We start from the raw sequence: 26,379 nt of genomic DNA on the forward strand, positions 1-26,379 counted from the left end.
AGTAGTCGCTTGCCTGTTAGCACAGGGCTTAGGACAATCACCCCTAGGTGAACAGGGAGGGGAACATTCATACACTGGAAGATAGTTCTTATCTCTTTTTTCAGACCAACCATGTGTAACTATGGTCAATAACTATGAATGGCCATATGGACTAGAAACTTGTGTAGACTGACTTGCAAGACTTATTACACTACAGAAAACTAAAGATCCAGTGGGACGTTGCATGCAATTATTGATTGAACTAATCAGCATTTTTTAAAAGAGATAAAACTGTATCTGAACAAACAGCAAGCCATCCTGACTTCAGGTTCAAATATACATTTGAGGTTGGGGAGGGGGGACTTTTGAAGGCAGCACACAGCAGATGTGCTTTTAAAAACAACTAAGAAGGGTACACAGTGTTATAGAAATAATGGACACTATTGTTATTTGGTTGGTTAAATCCAATCTGAAAATGCCATGATATTATTATTAAGTAGCATTTACACAAATGAGAGGAGAGCTGGTCTTGTGGTAGCAAGCATGACTTGTCTCCTTAGCTAAGCAGGGTCTGCCCTGGTTGCATATGAAAGGGAGACTTGATGTGTGATCACTGTAAGATATTCCCCTCAGGGGATGGAGCTGCTCTCAGGGGAAGAGCAGAAGGTTCCAAGGTTCCCTCCCTGGCAGCATCTCCACGATAGGGCTGAGAGGGATTCCTGCCTGCAACCTTGGAGAAGCCGCTGCCTAGGTAGACAATACTGAGCTAGATAGACCAATGGTCTGACTCAGTATATGGAAGTTTCCTATAATCCTATATTCCAAAGAGTTTTACATGCACAGGCTGACATGAGGAAAATTACTGACAGTAGTCCCACTGAAATTAAAAGGACAAGTTAGACTTATTTTAATTTCAGAGTGACTACTTTGAATAATTTTTCCCATGTTAGCCAGTGTTCAGTAATCCTTCCAAGAACCTATATGGGATGCTAGTGTTGTTATACCTATTTTACAGATGGGGAAACTGAGGCTAAGGCCAGTGGCTTGTGTAGACGACTAGAGAGTTCCTGGCTTTGAGCTGGGGCTTCCTGGCTCACATCCTTAGTTCAGAATCAAAGCTCAAGTCCCACTGAAATTAATGGGATCACTTGGATACATGGCTGTCGCCAGCAGTAATCCTTCCAAGAGGTGAAGCAGTTGCCTCAAGTGGTGAATTATTGGGGTGTTGGCAAGACAGCAAGACGGTCTCCCAATACCCCCCTGTCTCCTTCTGCCACCCCCTGCCATTAAAGTCACTCTTTGTTGAGCTGTGGTACAGCTGCCTCTTGACAAAGTGCTGCTCCAAGATGGCCCTCTCCTCTCTTGGCTTCTCCATAGCAGCACCAGCCACCACAAGCCACAATGCCCTCCTCTCCTGCTGGAATGGTTATGAAAAGGGGGAGGGAGGGAAAATGAGAAAAGAGTAGCCGAGTAATAAAGACACTCTATAGAGTGTCTATAAGCCAACTAACGGCGTAGTGGGGAAATGACTTGACTAGCAAGCCAGAGGTTGCTGGTTCGAATCCCCACTGGTATGTTTCCCAGGCTATGGGAAACACCTATAATGGGCAGCTGTGATATAGGAAGATGCTAGAAGGCATCATCTCATACTGCGTGCGAGGAGGCAATGGTAAACCCCTCCTGTATTCTATCAAAGACAACTACAGGGCTCTGTGGTTCCCAGGAGTCAACACAGACTCGACAGCACACTTTATAGAGTGTCTCCAGTAGTGCTCCCTCGAAGGTGTGCACATGTGTGTGCTCACACAAGGTGTTTTTTTTAATGTCCCCTCAGTTAATTTTAGATCCCACTCAGGTTGCATCAAGAAGGCCCCATTCTGCATGCGCACTCGCATAACTATCTTGATACTGCTGTCCAGAACAAAACTCATTCAGCGCACAGATGCGGGGGCGGGGGGAATGAGAGGGAACACTGGTCTCCAGTACTTTACTACCCTTTCCTCATTTCTTCTGCTTCCTCTCCCTTTTCATAACCAGTCCAGCAGCATGAGAAGGAGGAGGGGAACATGCACACTGCCTGGCAGCAGCTATTGCCATCACAAAGAAAGAGGAAACAGAGGTGAAAGTGTGTGCGCATGAGTGTGAGAGTGGGGAAAGCTTTGGGTGCCTTGCCTCAGGTGCACTGTCTCCAGCCCATTTTCAACTATGGGATTAGGCATCCTGTGGGACACTTTCCACATTCAGGTGGCAGTTGCCTTACAGAGGATTTTTGTCCTTCCCTTTGGACTTATCTTCCCCATGCCAACGAAATACTGGATTTACTTACGGGGTCCTAGCAAGTATCCAGCGCTGTTCAGGGTCCAGCCACGTTTGTCCTTGGGCTACAGGAGCAAGGGATCAGAAAAGAAAAGTTCCATTAAACTAGTCCTCCCATGACCTAGTCCTATGGATGCTCCTATGAAAGAACGATAGATGGAATGGTTCCCAGCATCTGTGGCCATGCACACTTCTGTACACACAGACCTGCCCACTCACTCACTTAAATATGGAGAAAGTCAAGTTAATTAGCAGGCTGGCTAGTCAAAACAAATGGTGAAACTGAGGCAGGCCCTCATTGATTATACTGAGAGTCTGGGGAGATCAAGGTCTGCTAATAAATCCCTGGGTGATCTGCACTAGATCAGCAAACATTTCTGACTCCCAATTGTTTGCCTGAGGGAACTGGGGACAGGAGGCACTGCTTTGCAGTGGTTCCACTCCTATCTCTCAAGCAGATTCCAGATGGTGGAGCTTGGTGATGGTTCCTCTTCAAATTGGGAGCTATTATTTGGAGTCCCTCAGGGCTCCATTCTGTCACCAGTGCTTTTTAGAATAGAATTCTTTATATACAACCCAAGGTCAGCATAACACCAATGCTTTCTAACATTTGCATGAAACCGCTGGGTGAGGTCATCAGGAGATTTGGTGCAGGGTGTTATCAGTATGCTGATGACACCCCAATCTATTTATCCTTATCATCATCATCATCATCAGAAAATGGCATTCACTCCCTAAATGCCTGCCTACGGGCAGTAATGGGCTGGATGAGGGATAACAAATTGAAGCTGAATCCAAGCAAGACGGAGGTGCTTATTGTGGGGGATCGGAGCGCTGTATACTACATTGTGTGTGGTTTTGTGTCTTTTTAAAAATGTATACCTCCCAGAGCCTTCGGATGGGGTGGTTTATAAATGTAATAAATAAATAATAATAAACTAGCTTAACCTGCGCAGAGCATCTGTGCACTAGTACTTGATTGCTCCCCTCACCCCTTGCCACAGCCCCCCTCACCTCAGAGATCTCCACACACTCACCTGAGCTGCACTCCTGCTCCTCCTCCTCCATCCCTTTACTCCATCCCCCTCACCTCTCTTGGTCGCGGCTGCAGCGTTGTTGGTGCCTACTGGCCAAGCTGCAGCCTCCTAACCCCAGAGATCTCCCCACCCGAGCCCTGCTCCTGCTTCTTCCCACAGGAGGAGCAGCAGCAGCAGTGGTTGACTGGGCCATTTTTCACTGCAGTCACCACCATGGCTGCTCATCCCCCTGAGGCTGCTGACAGGCCCAGGGCTGGGCCAGGCCCGTCCCTTCCCTGCCTGCCTCGCTCTGACAATGGCCTCGGTAGCCCCAAACAGCAGCAGTGGTTGACTGGGCCCTTCCTTGCTGCCAGTGCCGCCATGCCTGCTCATTCCCCTCAGGCTGCTGACAGGCTCAGGCCCATCCCTCGCCCTCTCTTCCCCTCCCTTCTTTTTCTCTCTTTCTCTCTCCTCCACTTGCTCTTCCCCACTCTTTCTTCCCCCTCCCTTCATGTTTCTCTCTCTCTCCCTCTCTCCTTCCCTTCCTGAGTTAACTGATCTTGTTCATCTTATTTCCTCATCTTATTCACACAATAGCAGCCTCTTTCTCCTGAAGGGGCTTTTTCCTCCCTCATGACCCCTTTCTCTTCGCAGACCCCTGCCTGCTCTCTGTCTGTCTATCTATCTATCCATACACACCTTTCCTCTACAATCAAGAACATCTTCTGACCAGTAACAGTTGCATTCCAACTGAACAACCATCACAGGATCCTCCTCCTTATCTGCATATGGAATCACCACTGCCCAATCACCATGGTGCTTCTGCTCTCACAGGCTCCTTCTCCCTATCTGCATATGGAATCCCCACTGCCCAATCAGGTGCTTCTGCTTGCGAACTCCCGCGAGAACTGCCACGCACAGGATTAGCCACAGGTGTGCCTTAGAGAATTAAATATATAGATAATAACAGCAGAAACCACTACAGGGCTCTAAATTAGTCTGCTAAAATAAATAAAGCTTGAGCAGGGGAACCAGGAGTGGATGTTAGCATGGGAGGACTGCAAGCTTAGGAGTGGATGTTAGCATGGGAGGACTGCAAGCTCTTGAAATCTTCAATTTCAAGAAATTGAAAACAATTTCTTGGGCTGAGCATATGCTCAGAGGAACTCCATTCCTTAATTCTATGAGTGGGTTCACACATATGGCAGCACCAGAGGCTTGCAGAACTCAGAACTTGAAACAGAAGTAGAGGCTTGCGTGGTAAGATATTTTATCTAGCAAGAACCAGGAGAGAACCCCCTTGGATTTATCTATAGGGTGGCGATGGCCAGGATTTTGGCAGGACTGAAGGACCCAAGGGCAGCCAATGCCATGTCTGTGGTCCAACGGATAGAGGGAGAGTTGAGAGAGATAGCAAGTGAATTCGATCCTTGGTACCTCAGCCAGATGGGATTGTGATCTGCAGGGGAACCCACAGATTATTCAGCCTTGCTAACCCAGATTCAGGAAGTGACAGCCCAAAGAGGCCTTTGTCCAACATATGAGGGAGGGAAAGGGAATGAGAGGTGAGCTGGTCTTGTGGTAGCAAGCATGACTCGTCCTCTTAGCTAAGCAGGGTCTTCCCTGGTTGCATATATATTAACGGGAGACTAGAAGTGTGAGCACTGTAAGATATTCCCCTGAGGGGATGGAGCCACTCTGGGAAGAGCAGAAGGTTCCAAGCTCCCTCCCTGGCAGCATCTCCAAGGTAGGGCTGAGAGAGGTTCCTTCCTGAAACCTTGGAGAAGCCGCTGCCAGTCTATGTAGATAACACTGAGCTAGATGGACCCATGGCCTGACTCAGTATATGGCAGCTTCCTATGTAACAGCTATTGCCTATTATAATGATAGGGCAGGGATACCCAGGGAGGAGCGTGGCCACCTGTTCCCCATGGGCTCATGCATGGATGTCAGGAGGAAGCTTTTAAGACTGGGAGAAAATATGGGTAAGTGGGGTGGGTAGCCCACTCAGGTGGTGAAGTATCGATTGGGCGAACTGATGGGAAATAATGGGGCACTTCAGGCTGCCTGTGGTGAGAGGTGAAGGGGGCGGGGTGCGATGAGCTGAGCCCTCCACTCCCCCGGCCCCCGCACAGATACTCTCCAGGGAGGATCAAATGGAGGCAGAAATAAGGCGGTTGTCCCAGTTGTTGGAGCACCAGGAATAGGATCAGTCTATGCCTCCACAACAGTCCAGCATAGGGAGGCTCCAGCACCACAGGAGGATCCTGAAGTTGCTATATGGGGAAGGTACTACAATGGGATCCAGGAGGCTGAGCAACTCTTGTTGTCTTGGTGGGAGGAAAGTGAAAAACTGCCCTGTCAGATCCCAAGGCAACCACCAATGTGTTTAATTTTATACTGGGGGTGGATGGGGATTTGGTCTCACCCTAGATCGGTGAAATCCTATGGATGGGAGATCCCACCAGGTCCCTGAAGACCCAAAGGGCCATGCACATATTCATTGTACATTAGCAGGCTAGGGCAGCATTTGTGATTGATTCATCACACCCCGTTGGAATATACTGAGTCAGGATGTCCCGACTCAGCATATCCTGGGATTGCCAGCCACTCCCTACCCAATTGGATAACTGTGAAGTACCATCGTACACTCAAATAATCCCAAAAGAAAACTCCCAGATGAATTGGCATTGAGACCCCCATCTCAAGCAATTGATACCCTGCTGCCACTTCTCCATGGAGGACATCTAAAGATCTGATGTGAGAATGATTTGGCTGAGAAAAGTGGCAGACTGCCATGAAGACCGGACTGTATTACTGCAATAACCTGCCCCCCTCAGTGCTGGTCAATGAGGAGGACAAGAGGGGGAATTGATACGAACCCCCAGTCTTCCTGGCTGCTCTGTCATTCTGTTATATGGTACCCCTGCTTCTAAGGACATAGGAACATAGGAAGATGCCATGTACTGAGTTCTCCAAGGTGGCAGGCAGGAACCTCTCTCAGCCCTATCTTGGAGATGCTGCCAGGGAGGGAACTTGGAACATTCTGCTCTGCCCAGAGCAGCTCCATCCCCTGAGGGGAATATCTTAGTGCTCACACTTCTAGTCTCCCATTCAGATGCAACCAGGGTAGACCCTGCTTAGCTAAGGGGACAAATCATGCTTGCTACCACAAGACCAGCTCTCCTTTCCTCTTGAAAGAAACTTTGTTGTTTCTTTGTGTGTTTCTCCCTCCCTACTCCCTCAAAAACTGGTGAGTTTTTTAGGAACATAGGAAACTGCCATATACTGAGTCAGACCATTGGTCTATCTAGCTCAGTATTGTCTTCACAGACTGGCAGCAGCTTCTCCAAGGTTGCAGGCAGGAATCTCTCTCAGCCCTATCTTGGAAATGCCAAGGAGGGTATTTGGAAACTAGATGCTCTTCCAAGAGCGGCTCCATCCCTTAAGGGGAATATCTTTCAGTTCTCAAACTTCTAGTCTCCCTTTCATATGCAACCAGGGCAGACCCTGCTTAGCTAAGGGGACAAGTCATGCTTGCTACCACAAGACCAGCTCTCCTCTCCTCTCCAAGACTCCTGATTACATCACGCATGTACTCTCCCATTCATATGCAACCAGGGCAGACCCTGCTTAGCTATGGGGACAAGTCATGCTTGCTACCACAAGACCAGCTCTCCTCTAAAGAGAGCTTAACTCAAGTCTTCAGCCTTGGTGGTTCAACATTAATTGGTAAATAGACATCACTTTTACTTTCTGATCCTTTGGTCACAAAGTCTTCTTTAGTCTTTCAAAATGGGAATTTAAGGATGGAGGGGACAGGGGAAAATTACAAGTATATTAGATTGCCATAAAGGGTACATATGCCAGGTGACCTGAATAAAATACAACAATAAGAACATAAGAACAGCCCTGCTAGATCAGGCTCAAGGCCTATCTAGTCCAGCATCCTGTTTCACACAATGGCCCACCAGATGGCCCCGAGAAGCCCACAGGCAAGAGGTGAGGGCATACCCTCTCTCCTGCTGTTGTTCCTCTGCAACTGGTATTTAGAATGCCTCTGAGGCTGGAGGTGGCCTATAGCCATCAGACTAGTAGCCACTGATAGGCCTATAGCCGCTAGACTAGTAGTCATTGAGGAGATTGGGTACCAACAAAAGGAACTACTTTTTTGACACAGTGCAAAATTGATCTATGGAATTCTCTGCCACAAGATATTACCTGCTATCAGTCATATTACCCCTACTACCCCTCAGTTACCTTTGCTAACTGAGCAAACAGACACCTTTTAAAGTGGTGTCTCTTATATTTAGCAGGAGGAGAGCAAATGGCCCTCTCCAACCCCAGCACAGCATCCCTCCAGTGGCTGTTGCTGGCATCTGCCTTTTTTTTTTTTTTTTAAGATTGTGAGCCCTTTGGGGACAGGGGGCCATGTTATTTATGTATTTATTTTTCTAGTTAGTTATAAGTTTATTTGGTCATTGACCAGCAAACATTTACAATAAACCAGTATGTATTTTACAAATCATATAACAAAACTTTTTCTATGTAAACCGCTTTGAGAACTTTGATTGTAGAGTGGTATATAAATATTATTATTATTATTATTATTCATCGTAGTAATAGTGGTGATGGCCACTAGCTTGGATGGCTTTAAAAGGGGCTTAAACAAAATCATGGAGGACAGGTCTATCAATGGCTACTGGCAGTGGCACACCTAAGTAATCTTGGTGCTTGGACTGCTCCTGCCATGAGCCACCCCCCCTGCCCCGCCATGCGGCCCGCCCCAAACCCTGCTTTGGGGGGCCCTCCTACTGCCACCCTGCGCCCGCACCGCCACTGTCCGGCTGCGCCAAACCTCCGACCATTTTTTCATAATTTCAGCCGCCATGGGCGAGGCCGGCTAGGGGTGGGGTGAGCCGGGCAGGCCTTCCCTCTCACGGCGGTGGCAGCAGTGAACGGAGTGACTATTGGGCCCGTCCATCCAGCCCACAGGCTTGCAATGTTCTATTTCAATTGCGCAGGCGCACTAGAGCGCTTCGCAGTTCTCAGGAGCCACTGGGCTGGACGGACAGGCCCAGTGGTTGCTCCATCTGCCACAGCAGGGGGTGAGGAGGCCTGCTTGGCTCACTCTTCGGCCACACACATGGCAGCTGAAATTATGGGGGGGGGAGTCAGAGGTTCAGCGCAGAGGGGCAGTAGCAGGGCGGCCACAGGGTGGCGGCAGGAGAACCCCCTGACCATATGGAGGCCCCCCTGGACCTTGGAGGCCACGGACCAGGGCCCCAAAGTCCGGAGGTAAGAACACCTCTGGCTACTGATCTTGATGGCTATAAGCCACCTCCAGGTTCAGAGGCAAGATGCGTCTAAATACCAGTTGCAGGGGAGCAGCAGCAGGAGAGAGGGCATGCCTTCATCTCCTGGTTGTGGGCTTCCCAGAGGCATCTGGTGGGCCACTGTGGGAAACGGGATGCTGGACTAGATGGGCCTTGGGCCTGGTCAAGCAAGGTTCTTCTCATGTTCTTAACTTAGGGCCCTGATGACTACCCTGTGAATATGACTGATGGGAGGTGGAAGGGTAATTGGGAGAAGGTTCAAAGTCCTAGAGAGCCAGTGTGGCACCAAAACTAGAACATTGGACTAGTTCAAGTTTCCAGTCAGCCATGGAACTCACTGGGTGACCTTGAGCCAATCACTCTCTCACTCAGCCTAACCTACCTGCCATGAGGATAAAATGGTGGGGAGACCATGTACACCACCCTGAACTCCTTGGAGGAAAAGCTGGATTAAAATATAATGAATAAATAAACTCACCACAAGAGTGATTCCAAAGCATTCTCCAAGGATCCCACAAAGGAACAAAGAAAGGCAGAACATGGACCAAGAACACCCCATCTGCATGCAACAGAGAAGAGAAGCCAAGGAACAATCTGGATTTCACATCTTCCCCCATCGTTGAACCACATTTCTGACCAAGGAAGCAAGGATCAGGGAGAGAGATGGGCGCTTCACACGATCAAAGTTAAGCGCCTCGAGGTGGTTTGCGGGGAAAGTGGGCTTAGCCCACTCTCCCTGCAGACAAGCAGGGAGCCGTCCCTGGGTGGACGGCTCAGCCACCCACATGACTACCAATTCCGTCATGGAGCTGGTAGGGGTGGTGTGGATCGGCCGCCCAGACCCCGGAAGTCCCAGGATGTCCCGTGCAAGTGTGCGGGGCATTCTGGGGAGACCCCCAAGGCCGGGAGGCTTCCTGTAGCCTCCCGGTTGGGGGTCTACTCGCGGGTCAATGTGGCGCGGAGCCACGCTGCAGTGACTCATGATCACCAAAACGGGGTTAGCAGAGCACTCGCTCCGCTAACTTCATTTAAGGGGGGGGGAATTAAGTGGGCTAACCACTGGGAGCCGCAAAGATCCCAGCAGTTCTCATGACCACTCAGAAGATTTTTTGAAGGAGTTCAGAGTGATAGGAAAGAGACATCTGTGTCTTTGATGCACATGCAGTTTGTCCACACAATCAGAAGAGTTTAGGAGACATGCCCTACCCAAGTTTGGGAGCTATGCATGCTCCTGTTTTCCGATCCTGTGTGAGTAAGAAACAAGGTAAGAGGAGGGGAAGTGACTGTCTGCCAAGTGGCAGCTGGGCTTGGAGAACTCCATCCAACCAGCAGCTATACTGTTTTTAACGCGGTAGGAGGAAAAGCCCTCCGACCCAGCTGCCACTTAGCAGATGATCACTTCCCATCCCACACACACCTTGTTTTTTACTCACACACAATCAGACAATGGGTGTGTGCACAGCTCCCGAACCTGGGTAGGACAGGTCTTCTACACTATTTCCGATCGTGTGAACAAGCCTACTGTCTTCCTTGGTCAAAGAGGTGTTGCAGGTTTTTCAACCACTTAGAAGTCTGCAAAACCTGTTTGACCAGAGAGACTATAGCAAGATGGATGTGTGCATCCAAGCCAACAATGCCTCTAATTATATACTTTCAACACTTCCTGGGAGGAATGGAAAGTACTGTCTGTCTCCATCCATCAATACCCTGGTTTTCAGCGCCACCAATAAATTCTTTTCCAGCTCCAACCACAGGACTATACTGCCTTCCCAGCAAATCCATGAGTCTGGGTTTCTAGTCCCCAGTACGTAACTCCCCCTCCCAAGACAGTTTCAAACACTATGCTTTTATAATATATCTACCACCTTTTTCTCCTTAAACCAGGGCCCCTATGGTTTAACATCTATGCAACTTGCACAAATTCAACAGGTTACATCTTTTTCATCACTGCAATTTTATGCCACAAATGCTGTGCCTGTTGAATCTCTGTCTGACATGCACAGGAATACTGCCTTGGGGGGTGGAGGAAAGGTGACAACCCAATTTTAATGGATCAATACCTCCTAAGCTAACCCCAGATTAATGCCTCTAAATCTCATCCCCACCTCTAAGGTCTGAGGAATCCATACCTTGAAATCTGTCTTGAGTTGCTGGGTGTCCGATTCCCCACAGAACAGGGACCCAGGATTTATAGGGAGAGGAAGTACAGGTTTGGGTGCGTCATTATTCTACAGACAAAAGCAGTGGGTGGGAGATGTGTGTAATTGACCGTAATGGACTCCTGAGACCCAACTAGATGAGGAAAAGAGACACTCCAATCTCTTTCAATGCGCAGTTTATTCACATCCTTTGTCAGAAAATGGGTGGAAAATTGGGGGTAATTAGCCCTAATTGACTCCTCTGAGTGAACTGCAGGTAGTAGACGCACTCCAGGCTGTCTTCTTATTTTGGATGGAGGGAAATTCAAGAGTCTTGTTGGCCCCCTCCACTTTGCTTTCCTTCCCACTAACCTCGCTACCTTCCCGGAGGACTCATGATCTTAGAGCTGCTTCATACGTCGCATGTAGCCAGCCCTTGTGAAGAACTTGTGCATGTGTGCTTCCTTTGCTGAAAGCTTTGTACTCAGAAACCACTTTCTAGCCCAATTCATGTGTCCATACAATGAAAAGAAGGGTAACTCACTAAAATTGCTATCATTTTTTTAAAAAATCTAATCGTCACCCTCTTGGAAAGCTGCTCTGCTTTTTCATTGCCTGTTGTCTGCATATTTTAAGACAAAGGACACTGTCCCTCAGTCATTCAGTAATGGGTGCTTCCACACTAGCTCTTTGCTCCAGAACTGCCATCCTTTGTACATTCACTTTTTATGGAACATGCAAAAGACAGAGTTTCCAAATAATTGACTTCCAGTGTTCCTCTTCCCTGTTTGTCTCAGACCTGATTTGTGGCACTGACCTACTAATAAAACACAATTGCAGCTGCAGTCTGTCCAGAGTGGGCAGGCAAAACACTATCCACACTTTTCAGTCCTACTGTGTTTTTAGTTTAAAAAACTTCCTCTTTGCAGGTTCATTCCATTTTATTGCATCCTTGTTGACCCCAGATGGAGAATTAATGAGTGATAGCCACTCTGTGAATAGCCTCTCTGTGAATTATCCCTTGTTATTTCCTGTTCCCCTCCTGCAATGAGGCAGAAGCTCTAATGGGGGCTAGATTGACATTATTTGTTTATGTTATTTTCAGACTAGCAAAATGGTGCTGCAAATAGTGTGTGGAACTTTTTCAATTGCACATACCCTAGTAAGGACATAAGAACAGCCCTTCTGGATCAGACCTAAGGCCTATCAGGTCCAGCATCCTGTTTCACACAGTGGCCCACCAGATGCCCCTGAGAAGCCCACAGGCAAGAGGTGAGGTAATGCCCTCTCTCCTGCTGTTGCTACCCTGCAACTGGTATTGAGAGGCATCTTGCCTCTGAGGCTGGAGGTGACCTATAGCTACCAGACTAGTAGCCACTGATAGACCTGTCTTCTGTGAATTTGTCTTAGCCACTTTTAAAGCCATCCAAGCTAGTGGCCACCACCACATCACCAACACCATGCAAAGAATTCCATAGGTTGATTATACATTGTGTGGAAGAAGTACTTCCTTTTGTCAGTCCTAAATTTCACGGCCTTCAGTTTCATGGGATGACCCATGCAGCTAACTGCAGAAAAGCTAACTGCAGAAAAGGAATGCCTCAACAGTGCTGAAGAATTCTAGTGTGGCACCACCAACATGATGCTGTACCACACAATTTGCGTAAAAGGATCTGAAACTAAGAATTCAGCTCAAAACTCAACAGATCTCATGATCTGATATATTTCATTTCTTATGCCTTTTTTGCATCATGATGCCATGCCAGTCTGTGATTTGTCCATTGTCTTGCTGACTGAACTTAACGTGTGCTTTTATTCCCTAAGGAACTGACAGGTTACACCATGGGGCATGTTCTGTCAGTCCCTATTGAGATTTAGTCCCTATTGAGATGTAGTGACTAAAATTGTACAGGGATCTCTATATATATTTCTCCTGGGTGTGCCCAGGAAAAATGCGTCCCGGCAGCCCAGCTGATTGGCTGGGCTGCGGGGGCACCTGATTGGTCCTGGCGCACCCAGGAGAATTGCCTGGCTGGGCGGCTGCGGAGGCAAGGCAGTAGGCCAGGCTGCGGAGGCACTCTCGGCCCGGCCGGCCAGCCGCAGCGGCGGCGGCACTCTCGGCCCGGCCGCCCACCCACCCGCAGCAGCGGCACTCTCGGCCCGCCCCCAGCAGTGGCGGCACTCTCGGCCCGGCCGCCCGCCCACGGTGGCACCCACGGTGGCACCCACTCAAGGTGTTGCACTAAGTCTGGAGCTTGTGTTCCAGATGAGTGTTGTGCTAGTGCAAATTGCCCTTGCACAGGAAGGTGAGGGACCTTGGTTTGGGGGGTTTTGTTTTTTGTTTTGCAGGGAACCTTTGCACAATTTTACAGTTTCACACATCCCCGTGGCTTTGTGCAGCTGCACAATCTTCTTGCACTAACACAACTTGGTTCATTGTGCAAGCACTTCATTAGTCTGAATGTCAGCCAGCAGTATTACAATTTTACAAGTTATCTACAATTAATCAGGAGCTGTTACGCAGGACTAACATCAATGCAACAATGTAAATAGCTCAAATCCTACTAAATGTCTGGGGGTGGGAAGCAAAGTTTTAACCTGTCAGACTGTTCTGGGGAGAGGGGCCACCTCAGAGAAGGCCCTAACCTGGTCACCACCCACCTCATCTTCAAAGGTGGGGGCATTTAGAGCTAGGCCTCTGTAGAAGTTCTTGACAACTGGATATAGGTTCATATGGGAGCAGAGAGTCCTTCAGATATCCAGACTCCACACCCTTCTTTACTCACTAGGTCCCAACATCATTTTTCAGAGTCCTCACGGATTCATGGTTTCCAGTTAGCTCTTTCTGTTCTGCCCTACCTGATCCCACACCTCTTCAATATAACTCAACAAATATAACTCCCAAACAGGGCTGCCAAGTTGCCACATTTTTCTTATAGGCCCTACACCTGTGCCTAACAGCAGCCTAGCATGCAGAAATTAAGCTGGCAAAGTTTTCCCCATCACTTTAGCTTCATGGGGGTGGGGCGGGGCGGGGGGCTTGCTTGCTAGATTTTTAGTCCATTGCTGTTGAAGGCATAGAAGAAAGAGAGAGAGAGAGAGGCAACTCTGCTCGCAAATGAGGCCCATTCCCTTCCCTGCCAGAAGCATCCTGGCTCGAACCCCTACTCAGTCCTGTTATATTATTATTAGTGTTGTGGTGCTCTTCAGCGTTACATAAAGGAAAAACAAGCCAAGTCCCTGCCCCAGGGGGTTTACAATTTAAAATATTGACAATAAGGGGACAACAGAGGTAAATGGGAGATCTGTCTTGTGGTAGCAAGCATGACATGTCCCCTTTGCTAAGCAGGGTCCACCCTGGTTTGCATTTGAATGGGAGACTACATAGGAACATAGGAAGCTGCCATATACTGAGTCAGACCATTGGTCTATCTAGTTCAGAATGGTCTTCACAGACTGGCAGCGGCTTCTCCAAGGTTGCAGGCAGGAATCTCTCTCAGCCCTATGTAGTTTGTTGGTTCAATAAAAAAATCTTGTTCTATTTAAAAAAATAAAATCTTGTCCTATCTTGGAGAAGCCAGGGAGGGAATTTGAAACCTTCTGCTCTTCCCAGAGCAGTTCTGTCCCCTGAGGGGAATACCTTACAGTGCTCACGCATCAAGTCTCCCATTCATATGCAACCAGGGCAGACCCTGCTTAGCTAAGGGGACAAGTCATGCTTGCAACCACAAGACCAGCTCTCCTCTCCTCTACATGTGTGAGCACTGTAAGATATTCCCCTTAGGGCAGGGGTGGGGAACCTTGGCCCTCCAGCTGTTTTTGAACTACAACTCCCACCATCCCCAGCCACGCTGGGAATGGTGGGAGTTGTAGTTCAAAAACAACTGGAGGGCCAAGGTTCCCCACCCCTGCCTTAGGGGATGGGGCCACTCTGGGGAGAGCACCTACATGCTTGCATGCAGAAGGTTCCAAGTCCCCTCCCTGTCAAGCATGTCCAAGACAGGGCTGGGAGAGACTCCTGCCTACAAAACAAAACAAAATCCTTGCAGAAGCCACTGTCAGCCTGACAATACTGAGCTAGATGGACTAATGGTCTGACTTGGTATAAGGCAGCTTCCTATGTCTCTATGTCCCAAGGCTGTTTCACACTGTTCTGCAAGATTCCCCCCTGCCCCCTCACTTTGCCCTTCAACTCAAGGCAAATTAGCTTCCTGCTGGCTTTAGCACTTTCATCTCCACCTGGCTGCTTAAGTGCAAGTGGACCCTTCACCTTAACAGCTCAATTAGAGCCCCCATGTGAATCCCAGCCCCAGGACCCCTCTGATGCCTTTGAGAGCCTTGTGAAGAGCTTTCAGCAAACAGGAAGCAGCTAAGGGACATGATTTCAGGCCGCTAAGGGAGGGGAGGGGAGGGGGACCCAATAGGTTTGAAAGAACTGGTTTGCGGGAAGCTAATAGACCCTCTCGAATGTAAGAGGCTCTCAAGGCCTCTTCTTGTACCACGTAAAAGGCAAACTTGCACATGCCCACTTCCCCTGCTTGTTGTCATGGTCCTTTGGAGATGGGTGTGTGTACCTCAATGGCAGGGCTCTCTGAAGGCTCAGGCAAGTGGGCTCTTAGTACTCTGGTTGTTCCCTTTTCCTCTCACAGTTGTATGTGGAATTGCCATTTTCCTTCCATACCACAGTACAATATTGTATGTCTTGAGCACATTGTAGATCAGGTCTGCTCAACTTTGGGGCCCCCAACTGTTTTTGGACTACAACTCCCATAATCCTCAGACACAGTGGCCAATAGCCAGGGATTATGGGAGTTGTAGGCCAACATCTGCAGGAGGGCCGAAGTTGAGCAGGTCTGTTGTAGATTGACCTTCTCCCTCAGGGGCATAAGTGCAATGCCTTGTGAAGCCTTCTACTGCAGGGGTCTGCGAGTTAATTCTGTGATAAACCCCAGAGCAGGAAATGTTCCGTCTGTTCAGTTTAGTTCAGTTTTATTTTGGTCTCTGACCAGCAATACAAAGTAGACAGATAAAAAACGTTTCATCCTAAAGTATAACAATTGGATTAGGGTCTGTCTGATTCTAATAATATTGGCCACCACACAAAATTGATCTACATTATATGCAAAGTCAGAGTCATGATCAGCAAGAAAAGTTGGGGTCCGGTGGCACAAGATGGAGGGATGCTATGCATAGACAAATCCCCTCAAGTGAGCAGGTTGGTGAAAATAGGCATTCATAATTAGAAAAGAGCCCAGTTGTCATGCAAGGATATGAACTAGGACATAGACTTTTGCCTGTTTGTTCCAACTTCCTGGCACAAAAGTGGCAGAGTACAATCCTAAGTGTATTTACTCTGAAGTAAGCCCCACAGAGTTCAATAAGTAAATTATCCTAAGATTACGGACCTAAGTGGTGTGATTCACATGATATCAGGTATCTTACACTCTGTTTCTGAACCCCCAACCTCCATTTGTATTCTGATTCAGAGACCCAACTTTATTTTTTAGTAGTCATGCCCATATGCCTAAATGACACATACAATATTGTGGACTCACTGAGCACACAAGCAAAATGTGTTCCACTCCAATACTGGGTGAATCCCCAGTTGTGTGAAAAAGTACTTCCCTTTGCTGGTCCTAAATTTCCCAGCAATCAATTTCATGGGATGACCCCTGGTTCTAGTGTTATGTGAGAGGGAGAAGAATTTCTCTCTATCCACTTTCTCCACACCATGCATGATTTTATAGACGTCTATCATGTCTCCCTGCAGTTGTCTTTTTTCTAAACTAAAAAGTCCCAGGTGTTGTAGCCTTGCCTCATAATAAAGGTGCTCTAGGCCCCTGATCATCTTGGTTGCCCTCTTCTGCACCTTTTCCAGTTCTACAATGCAGGGGCGTAGCAAGGTTGGAGTGGGCCCAGAGACAAGATTTTAAAATGGGCCCCCCCTCACTGAAGCTCAGCTCATGAAGTAAAGTAATCTTAAATGAGACTGAATAGTGGTAACAAAAAGCATAGTGCATTATATATATATATCTCCTATGTGCCACAATAGAACATTATCCTAAATTATTTTTTAAAAGGTTTTGTAAATTGTGGATGATGCAAGTCATTTAATGGTACTAGAGAAAGACATGCTGTTCTGGTAGTTCCAGGTCTTAACAATCACATCAATTTCGGATGATGAATACAACTGAAGGAAGCCCGGGCAGGTGCGTGGCTGGGGGAGTCAGTCATGTGACTTGCCTCGGGGCGGGCAAGGCACTAGGCCCCCAGACAACTGTCTCCCCTTGCCCTATTATAGTTACGCCCCTGCTACTATGTTCTTTTTGAGATGTGGTGACCAGAACTGTACGCAGTACTCCAGGTGTGGCCGCACCATAGTTTTGTATAAGGGCATTATAATATTAGCCATTTTATTTACAATCCCCTTCCTAATGATCCCTAGCATGGAACTGGCCTTTTTCACAGCTGCCGCACATTGAGTTAACACTTCCAACGAGCTGTCCACCACGACCCCTGTTGGAAATTCTCTGTGGTGAGAGAATCCCTTTCTCATTATAGCAGAGTGCACAGAGGCACAACACAGCGGAATTTAGTTAGGCATGCGTGTATGCTGAGAGAAAAGTATCTTGGAGCCAATTCATAGTTTCAAATCAATATATAAGGCATTTATTAAGGAACTCCATTCTAGATAGGAAAGTGAGGAGTTAGGATCTCTAATCTATCTATCTAGCTGGATGCAGATGGATTCTGCATCTTCTCTGCACACATGGTGTAGGGAGAGGAGCTTGCCATGTTGCAAGGTAGAAGGGCAGGTAGGGAAGAGAGAGAGGAAGGAAGTTAATCCCTAAGAGTAGCAATCTACATATCAAAGGGACAGTGTCAGAGCAGTAGAGAAGGGATGACCAATGTCTTGACCCTCTAGCCCTCTGATTTACTAGTCTGTCCTCCACTGTCTGAGACAAGAGACAGCGCAAAGTCCTTTAACTTCCAACAACCCCAACATCCCTCTCCTGTCAGTCATTGACAGCTCAGATTCCATCAGCATATACTTGAAGTTGGGGTTTTTCATCCCAATGTGCATCACTTTACACTTGCCAACAATGAACCGTATTTGCCACTTTGTCGCCCACTCACCCAGTTTGGAGAGATCCTTTTGGAGCTCCTCACAATCCATTTTGGATTTCACTACCCTAAATAGTCTCGTATCATCTGCAAATTTGGCCACCTCACTGCTTACCCCTGCTTCTAGATCATTTATGAATAAATTGAAAAGCACCAGTCCCAGTACAGATCCATGGGGGACCCCACTTCTTACTTCCCTCCATTGTGAAAAGTCTCCATTTATACCTACCCTCTGTTCCCTGTCTTTCAACCAGTTAGCAATCCACACATGTACTTGTCCCCTTATCCCATGACCGCTAAGTTTCCTCAGGAGTCTTTGATGAGGAACTTTGTCAAAAGCTTTTTGGAAGTCCAGGTATACTATGTCAACTGGATTACCTTATCCACACACTTGTTGACTCTCTCAAAGAACTCCAAATGGTTTGTGAGGCAAAATTTAACTTTGCAGAAGCCATGCTGGTTCTCTCCCAGCAGGGCCTGTTCTATGTGCTTTACAATTTTATCCTTGAGGATGATTTCCATCAATTTGCCTGGAACGGACATTAAGCTAACCGGCCTGTAATTTCCTAGATCGCCCCTGGATCCCTTCTTGAAAATCGGTGTTACATTTGCTGCTACTTTCCAGTCCTTTGGTACAGAGCCCGATTGCAGGGATAAGTATATATTTTAGCAAGGAGGTCAGCAATTTCACATTTCGAGTTCTTCGATGACTCTTGGATGGATGCCATCCGGCCCAGGTGATTTGTTAGTTTTCAGTTTTTCCTGACAGTTTAGAACATCATCTCTTGTCACTTCTATCTGACTCAGTTCTTTAGCCTCCATCCCCGAAGAGCTTGGATCAGGCTGTGGTACACCGCCCCTGTACATGGAGGCTTCATTTCGCTATCCTAGCTAATAGTCGATAGCTCTTTTCTCCAATGAAAAAAATTGAACTTGCTTCATAATAAACATGGTGAGGATCAAGGGTCAGCAGCACCAACAGGGAATCCTCAGAGAGGAAGACACATAAATCGTACGCAGCCACGTTGGTCCAAAATCTAAAGTAGTTTAACAGTTTTATTATGACCAACTTTAATAAATCAATAAATTTACAGACTGGAGAGCCATCTTTCCAGTTCTCTAAAACTCTTCTTCAGCTTAGATGTCTCCCTCGCCTCTCCCCACCAACCCCGCTCCTTGTTTCGCTTAACAAGCAGTCCGATGAAGAGTTCTGGACAAATCAAAAGCTTGCTCCCCACTCTACGGCTCCCCACCCTCGCCCCTTTACTTTAAGTATTACTCCGACGACCCGGTTTTTTTTTACTTTTTATCTCCAATGAAGAAGGAGGGGCTGGCCCTTTAAGTCCTCCCCGCCGCCCTTACCGCCCATGCCAGCTCCAGCTGACTCTTTCCTCCTGTCCCCGCTCCCCGCCCTAGTCCTCCAAAATCCAGCAGCAGCTTCTCTAGCCGCGTCTCTGCCGCGTCTCTATGGCGCCAGGGACTCTGATTGGCTAATCCGGGGCGGTGCCACGTCCCTATTGGCTGGGCGGATCAGCTAGGCGGGGTGCAGAGCGGAGCTGTCAGGCTGTCGAGGGAGGGTTTTTCCGTTGCCGGCCCTGGGCCCTGGCCGTGGTGGACGAGGATAGCTCGCGCGAGTGCTGCAAGGCCCCCCAATGGGGGGAGCGTGAAACCCTGGGCCACCCCTCCCCTTCCCCTCCCCTGTAGGGCGGGTGAGTACAAAAGCGGGAGGGTTGCACTGGCTTGATTGACAACAGCCCAACAGGGTTTGCATTCAGGGGTGGGGTGCTGGAAGGTCAGTGCTGTGGAGAGCTAGTGCTTGGGATTCAGTGGGGGTGGGTGGAGATGGATAGGCTTGCACTGCGTCCCAGTTGTGGGAGCGCACAGCATTGGGGGGATTGCACTAGGGTGGGGCACCTGTTTAGATAACCGGTGCATAAACATAGCAAGGTGTGTGCGAATGCGCGCGCAACTCTGGGGTAGGGCTCCTGGAGGACTGATGCATGGGTTATGAGGATATAAAGGGGGCTGGGATTTTCGGAAGAGTTGTTGCAGTTTAAACTGGGGCAGCCTGGAACTCCACCCATCAACGCCATACACTTCTTCCTCTAAGCAGTCTTTCCTCTAAGGCTCCAGCCTTCCGCTGCTGCCAGGTATCTCCTCCCACAGAGCTGATCTGGCTGTGTTCATAATCCCACTTTTTTACACGTTCACTCCAGCCTCCCGCAATCCAAGTGGGCCACTGCATCCTACAGAGGATATGTGGTTATGTGGAATGGTATTGCAGTGGGCTGGATTTCTTTGTGGTGAGCCCAGCAAATACGCCCAATTGATGATGTTGGAAAGAGTTGTTATCGCTGTGCTGACAATGGATTGGGAGGGGTCGAGTGGAGGGTTGTGGCTACTAGGGATGATTCCCAGTATCTAGGGCTCTGGCCAGGTGGTAGCTACATTTATGGCTGGGTGCTGTAGTGCCTAGCCAAAAGGGAGGGGGGAGATAATCTCTTTGGTAGTTGGTACATCACAAGGTTTTGACTGTGCTGTAGCAAGCCTGTGCTACCCTCAGTGATCTTGCCAGACCTTGGACTGCTGTTGGAACTTAGAATAGTCATCACAGGGATTGGCACAGACCCTTATGTATGTCAGGTGTACTGATTCAGCAGTCCTAGGCATGCCAACCAGTCATCATTTACTGGTTTGACCAGAAAAATTCTTCTTGGGTAGCCAGTGTTGGGGGTCTGAAAAGCAGTAAACTCCAGATTCTACCAGGCTGCACTCATAAACCTGCCAGATATCCCCAAGCTGTGCCCTTGGTACTATCTATGGCATAGTATATTTTAAATCAAAGCTGGCAGTCCTAAGCATGCCAAACATGGGCGTAACTACTATTAGGCAAGGGGAGGCGACTGCCTGGGGGCCCCCATGCCTTGAGGGGCCCCCCAGAGGCAAGTCACGTGTGAAGAGAGTGTGTGTGTGTGTGTGTATCAGCGAGGGGCCTGTTTTAAAATTTTGTCTCTGGGCCCACTCCAGCCTTGTTACGCCCCTGATGCCAAATGTTCAAAAACCTGTTCTGGATGTGGTATGAGAAGCAGCCAAGGAATACCACCAAAAGTCTGACATGTGTCGGACTAGTTAGATTCTTTGCCTATTTCAGTTCAAAGTACTGCTTCTGAGCAAAAGTCTAAAGAGTTCCTAAGTGAGGAGTGGACATTATAATCTTGTCAAGTAGGTTAGCAGCATTTGTTTTAAAGAGATATGGCTTAAAAAAACCGATGTAAGCTTGCATGAATTGTTAGTGGGGAGGTGAAGAATCGTCTGTATCTTCTGCCAGGCTGATTCTGTGGTTTCTTCTTTTGTTCAGCTTGCCCCAGTGCCCAGCAGAGATGACAGAATACAAACTGGTGGTGGTGGGTGCTGGTGGTGTTGGGAAGAGTGCATTGACCATACAATTGATCCAGAATCACTTTGTGGATGAGTATGACCCCACTATAGAGGTATGTAGCTCTTTCAGTTTTGCCAGCAACTTCCTTATGGCCCAGTCCAAATGGATCTTCTGAGTTCTTGTTCTCGCTGATCTGTCTGAATGTTTTCAGCACTTTCAATCATACCATCTCCTTTCTGGGCTTCTAAAATGCTGACCTTTTTTGGTTCTCTGGTCACTCCCCAATTGCTTTGTCTCCTTCCATCTGCTCTTTCTGGGAATTCTCATTCATCCTCATGGAGTTTACTGTAAGGCAGGTCCTTTCCTTTCCCTGTGGTTAAGCCTTCTTGCTGACCTTCTCCTGTCTCTTCTCTCCTTCATGTCTCTGCTAAAGTCAGCTGCTGCTTTTTTGTTGTTGCCTCTGAACTCAGGATTCATACCGGAAGCAGGTGGTAATTGATGGAGAGACCTGTCTCTTGGATATTCTGGACACAGCTGGGCAGGAAGAGTACAGTGCCATGCGTGACCAGTACATGAGGACAGGAGAAGGTTTCCTCTGTGTCTTCGCAATCAACAACACCAAGTCTTTTGAAGATGTTCACCACTACAGGTAAGAGGAGAGCTAGGTTTCTCTGGACTGCCTCCCAAGCATCTCCCTGCCCCCCTTTGCTTCAGTTGGAATATTGATGTAGAACAAAAGGGTAGAACAGGGCTGCACATCTCCGGCTCTCCAGTGGTTGCTGGTCTACAACTCCCATCATTCTCAACCACAGTGGCCAATAGTCAGGGATTGATACTCTAGATCAGGCTTCTCCAAACTGTGGCCCTCCAGATGTTGCTGAACTACGACCCCCAGCATACCCAGCCACAATAAATTGTGGCTCGGGATGTTGGGAGTTGTAGTTCAGCAACATCTGGAGGGCCGCAGTTTGGGGACGCCTGCTCTAGATATAGGAATTAGATACTCTAGTATCTGATTGATACTCTAATAGTCAGATTTGATACTCTAGCAGGCCTGCACAGCTTAAGGCCCGGGGGACAGATCCAACCTGAAAGTACATTTTTTGCTCCCCACACCGGTAGGAATATCCTGCAGCAACCGCAGGAATCATTAAGAGCTCTTGGCCTTTCCTACTAATGAGCGGCAGCAGCTCAGTGCAGTGGGCCGCTTGAGACCAGATGTTCCCTGCCCTTGATGTAAGTTGCTGAAATTGACCTCTGCCCCACGCAGCAAGTCAGGATTGGTTCTGGGCCATCTGGGCACTTGAGTTGTGCACCCCTGCCCTAGAGTATCAAAGATTGCTTTGATTTTTGCAGATGTGGGAGTGGCTCATGTGATTGGTGGGAGTGGGGCCTGTAATAAATGTAGTAAAACAGTTTTCTTTCTCGACTCCAGGGATGTTCTAAAGTCTTCCCGAAAATATGAATACACATCTTAGCAGAAAGCAAATTCCAAATTTAAGTTATGCAATTTCACAAATTAATGAGTTAATGGTCATTGGTGCCAGTAGCACTCAAAGGCCTTTTACTTTAGAGGACATACCAGGACAGCATGTGGGAAGTCTTGGTTTAGGTAGTTCTAGGCTTACCAGGGTTCATCTGTTCACCAGTGGCACCATTTCCTTCTGTGCAATTCCAGGGAACAGATCAATCGTGTGAAGGACTCTGATGATGTTCCAATGGTGCTCGTTGGCAATAAGTGTGATCTGCCATCTCGGACAGTGGATACTAAACAAGCTCAGGAGCTTGCCAGAAGCTATGGAATCCCTTTTGTAGAGACCTCTGCCAAAACCAGACAGGTGAAGTGTAGTGCAAGTGGGTGAAGGTGGATGGCTTGCTGGCTCTGCAGTCTGTGTGAGACAGTGCCCTTAATGGGATTTGGAGGAAACAAAAGCTAAATCTTGTCCAGCCCACTGTTTGGGCTTTCCTTCCTCCCCTTCAATCCAGTTCCCTCCTTGCATCCTTTTGTGTTATCAGCACGTAGGCCAGAATTGGTGGGTTGTCTTGATGTCAGCCATGTGCTGATATACAGCCAAGCAATGGGATTAATGCCACAACCCAGTGCAATCGCAATACTTTCATCTGTATGGATTAGTTGGTGTAAGGTCACCACTATAATTTGGGTAATGCCATGTAATTCACAGCTATCCTCCTACTTGCTGTTACACAATTTTGGTGACCAAGGGTATGGACACAGCAATATTCTATTAAGACATCTCATTCCCAACAGCCAAAAATATTTCTGATACCGCTGGTGGATGTGAATGGTTAATTGCTTGTTGATTAGCTGTAAGTGCTATGAAGCAAAAGGCTCAGTGGGAGGAAGAATTCTTATTGATATGAAGAACACTTTCCCCCTCTCCCATGTAGTAATGTTTCTGCCCTCTGATAATGGTTAGAAGAAACTCCAGCTACATAGATGTCCAAGTCCTTGTTCTAAATTATTAAGCTAATTATGTCCATGTTTGTGTCTTCTCTCCATTCCATTCCTCATGCATCTCAAAGGGCGTGGAGGATGCCTTCTACACCCTGGTGCGAGAAATCCGAAAACACAAGGAAAAGATCAGCAACGGCCGCAAGAAGAAATCTTCCAAACGGAAGTGTATTATTCTCTGAAGTAGAGACTGTTGCACTATTGGGAGTGCAAAAAACCCTTTTGAGTTTGGGTTCCCCCCCCACCCAAGCTGCAAGATAAAATTCTGATGGTCATGCCCTCCCCCCACCCCTTTTAGCTGGAAGGAGGTGGTGGAGCTCCTAAAATGTTGATTATTCTACTATTTTTAAAACTGGGACACTGCATTTGATATGAGGAGGACTTGTAACCATATTTTATGTTCCTGTTGCTTCTTGTCCCTTCATTTTTTATTTTTTAAAGGTGTTTCTGGACCTTAGGATTATAGAGATCACTCTTAAAAAGTGACCTGGTATAACCTGATCCTGCACATTAGGTGGAAGTAATAGCACAAAGGCAGTGTCTCCATCAGAACCTTAGGGGCCTTTCTCATGTTTGTAGCATTTTCCCTACCTTGGTTCTCTGTGAGACTGAAGAGTAAGCCAAATAGACTTGGTGCCACCTTTTAGGCTAGCAAGGGAATGATGATCTGGTGTAGGTGGCAATCAGAAACGCCGAGAGAAAATGTGGAAAGCCAAACCCTCTGTAGCGGACTATTTCAACCCGCTGTATTAAAATAGATGGTGCTCAGTTCTTTTTTTTTCCCTTCAGGGTGGCTGAGTTCTAAGCTTAGTTTGTTTCTCTTTCTGGGTTTTGTTTGGGCTGTTCTTACATAACATCTGAGCAAAAGCTCATTGCCTTTGAATGATGGGGGAAATGTGATTTTGCTTATTAAGTCTTCTCAAAATTGTGTGGTGGGGAGAGGTCAACAAGGTGAGAAAAGGGGGTGTTTGGTTGCTGGTATGAACAGCTGCCTTCATCCAGAAGCAGTGGCAGCTAGCTTTGCAAAAGGATCTCTGCTGCTTTGGAAATGACTGAAGATGGGCTCCCAAGAGAAACATCCTCATACTTGGCCACTCTCACCTCCTTTACTAAATGAGTCTCTGAGTACCATGATGTTGGCACTCTTTAGAAACAGGAGAGAAATTTGATCCAAAGGTCTCTTAGTCTCCCTCTCCCTTTATCCCTGAATATATTTTTGCTTAGTAATTGGATGGGGATAGCTGTTAAAAGCACTTCCTGTCTTCAAGACCAGCAGGGAAAGGTTTGAAGATGGCCGTTAGTGATAAGTCAACTGTTTATGTCCTGTTGTGTGTTCAACCCTTCCCAAAGCCCTAAGAATTCTGTGTTAATTGATTTGGTTGTTTTTCCACAGATCTGAGGAACTGTACAATACAGGCCACCAACCTGGAATAAATCTGTGAATAAGCTAACTGATCTATGACCCAATGTCTGTCTGCTTCTAACAGGGGTGTCAATTTCAGAATCATAAACAATTATGCTGTCTTTCCTTTGGCTTGCAGCCTGTCTCAGTAGCTGAATTTGCTATTGTCTTTCCAGGAACCGGTTATTTTCAGAAGCTTTGAAATCTGTAGAGTTTTATGGTTACCCTTTAGTTCTGAATAGTCACAGGAACAGCAAATCTTTACATGAATGTACAGTGATCACAAACATATTAACTTGCCTTCTGTTGAATCGGATCATTGGTCCATCTCACTCATTCTGTGCTAACTGGTAGCAGTTCTTCAGGGTTTCAGACACTGTCTTCCCTGCCCTACCTGAAGGGGTTTGAACCTGGAACTTTCTGCATACAAAAATGTGCTCCACTACTGCCCTCCTCATGGTTCTTTTTGGCCTGGGGGTTCCCTTATATCAAACTTGATTTTATTGTAGATTTTCCCCCCTTGCCTCTATCTGCATGATTAAAGATTCCTGAGAGATTCTGAAACACTTCCTCCTGTTCAAGGTGCTTCTAGACACTAGTAACTAAACAGGTTACATTTCTATTTCTGTTCTTAATCTCTCTCCTCTGCTCCCCTCCAATATTTTTGAACATATGTCTAATATAAATTGTGCAGGCACAAAAACTGAGCTTTTTGATATTTCCAAAGATCATAGTAGCCATGTGGGCTAAAGCGCTACATTAAGAGCTCAGGTTGTATGTTCACCACCCCTTTAAATCTTTTGAAGATTACCTGATGTTTTTGCTTTATGCTTAATGTTATGATTCTTTTGGTTAAGACTAGTTTAAAGGAGATGTTTGACAAGGATAAAGCAGGCTGTTCTGTTTATAGTTGGCTTTCTCTAAGATACCCAGTTTCTTCTTCCAAGATCTTTTGGTTCAGCTTTTGAAATGTATTTTCATCGTAGTGTGCATCATTCCTTGCTCAGCTTGTTGGAAGATACAGGTTCTACTGCTTTCCAAGGAACTCTGCTCGTACTGGTGGCAGATTCGTATTCTCTGGCCTTGATACTTCTGTTTTTGTGAAAAATGAATTTTTTCCTGCAAGTAGGGTACAGATCATCTAGACTTCTTCTCTTGTCTTATTTAGTAAAAGGAATTCACAACCTAGGTATCTGTCTTGATGAATCATGTGCA

At 47.3% G+C, this 26,379-nt stretch overlaps 2 protein-coding genes across 11 annotated transcripts in view; one reads left to right on the top strand and one right to left on the bottom strand.

Annotated features, from left to right (window-relative positions):
- LOC128330372 (galanin peptides-like) overlaps positions 1 to 18,609 on the bottom strand; it is a 28,717-nt gene extending 10,108 nt beyond the window's left edge. For 5 of the 7 annotated variants that reach the window (XM_053263152.1, XM_053263151.1, XM_053263149.1 and 2 more), the window contains exons 1-3: positions 18,289 to 18,609; positions 9,126 to 9,206; positions 2,306 to 2,360 (exon numbers count right to left, since the gene is read on the bottom strand). In XM_053263152.1, coding sequence (XP_053119127.1) covers positions 2,306 to 2,360; positions 9,126 to 9,206; positions 18,289 to 18,453 — 301 coding nt within the window. In that variant the 5' untranslated portion in view covers positions 18,454 to 18,609. Of the gene's footprint in view, positions 1 to 2,305; positions 2,361 to 4,010; positions 4,081 to 9,125; positions 9,207 to 10,776; positions 10,797 to 18,288 lie in introns of those variants that run through there. The other 2 variants (XM_053263153.1, XM_053263154.1) reach the window with 2 other exon arrangements.
- Positions 18,610 to 19,444: 835 nt separating this feature from the next.
- LOC128330371 (GTPase HRas-like) lies at positions 19,445 to 25,217 on the top strand. Of its 4 annotated transcripts, none has more exons than XM_053263143.1 (5): positions 19,448 to 19,619; positions 21,269 to 21,401; positions 21,760 to 21,938; positions 22,968 to 23,127; positions 23,834 to 25,217. In XM_053263143.1, the coding sequence occupies exons 2-5, from the start codon at positions 21,291 to 21,293 to the stop codon at positions 23,942 to 23,944; spliced, it is 561 nt and encodes a 186-aa protein (XP_053119118.1). In that variant the 5' UTR covers positions 19,448 to 19,619; positions 21,269 to 21,290; the 3' UTR covers positions 23,945 to 25,217. The 4 variants fall into 4 exon arrangements, with proteins under 4 accessions (XP_053119121.1, XP_053119118.1, XP_053119120.1 ...); XM_053263145.1 differs by lacking the exon at positions 19,448 to 19,619 and adding an exon at positions 19,666 to 19,702; XM_053263144.1 differs by lacking the exon at positions 19,448 to 19,619 and adding an exon at positions 19,795 to 20,060.
- Positions 25,218 to 26,379: the final 1,162 nt, after the last annotated feature.

Source organism: Hemicordylus capensis, chromosome 6 (assembly GCF_027244095.1).
Source record: "Hemicordylus capensis ecotype Gifberg chromosome 6, rHemCap1.1.pri, whole genome shotgun sequence".
Lineage (NCBI taxonomy): Eukaryota > Metazoa > Chordata > Lepidosauria > Squamata > Cordylidae > Hemicordylus > Hemicordylus capensis.

What these genes read in the sequence shown, in the direction of transcription:
- LOC128330371 (XM_053263143.1), top strand. Translation starts at nt 21,291, where the DNA reads ATGACAGAATACAAACTGGTGGTGGTGGGTGCTGGTGGTGTTGGGAAG. An exon ending in GAAGATGTTCACCACTACAG is followed by an intron (nt 21,939 to 22,967) that starts GTAAGAGGAGAG and finishes GTGCAATTCCAG; the next exon opens with GGAACAGATCAATCGTGTGA. An exon ending in CCTCTGCCAAAACCAGACAG is followed by an intron (nt 23,128 to 23,833) that starts GTGAAGTGTAGT and finishes TGCATCTCAAAG; the next exon opens with GGCGTGGAGGATGCCTTCTA.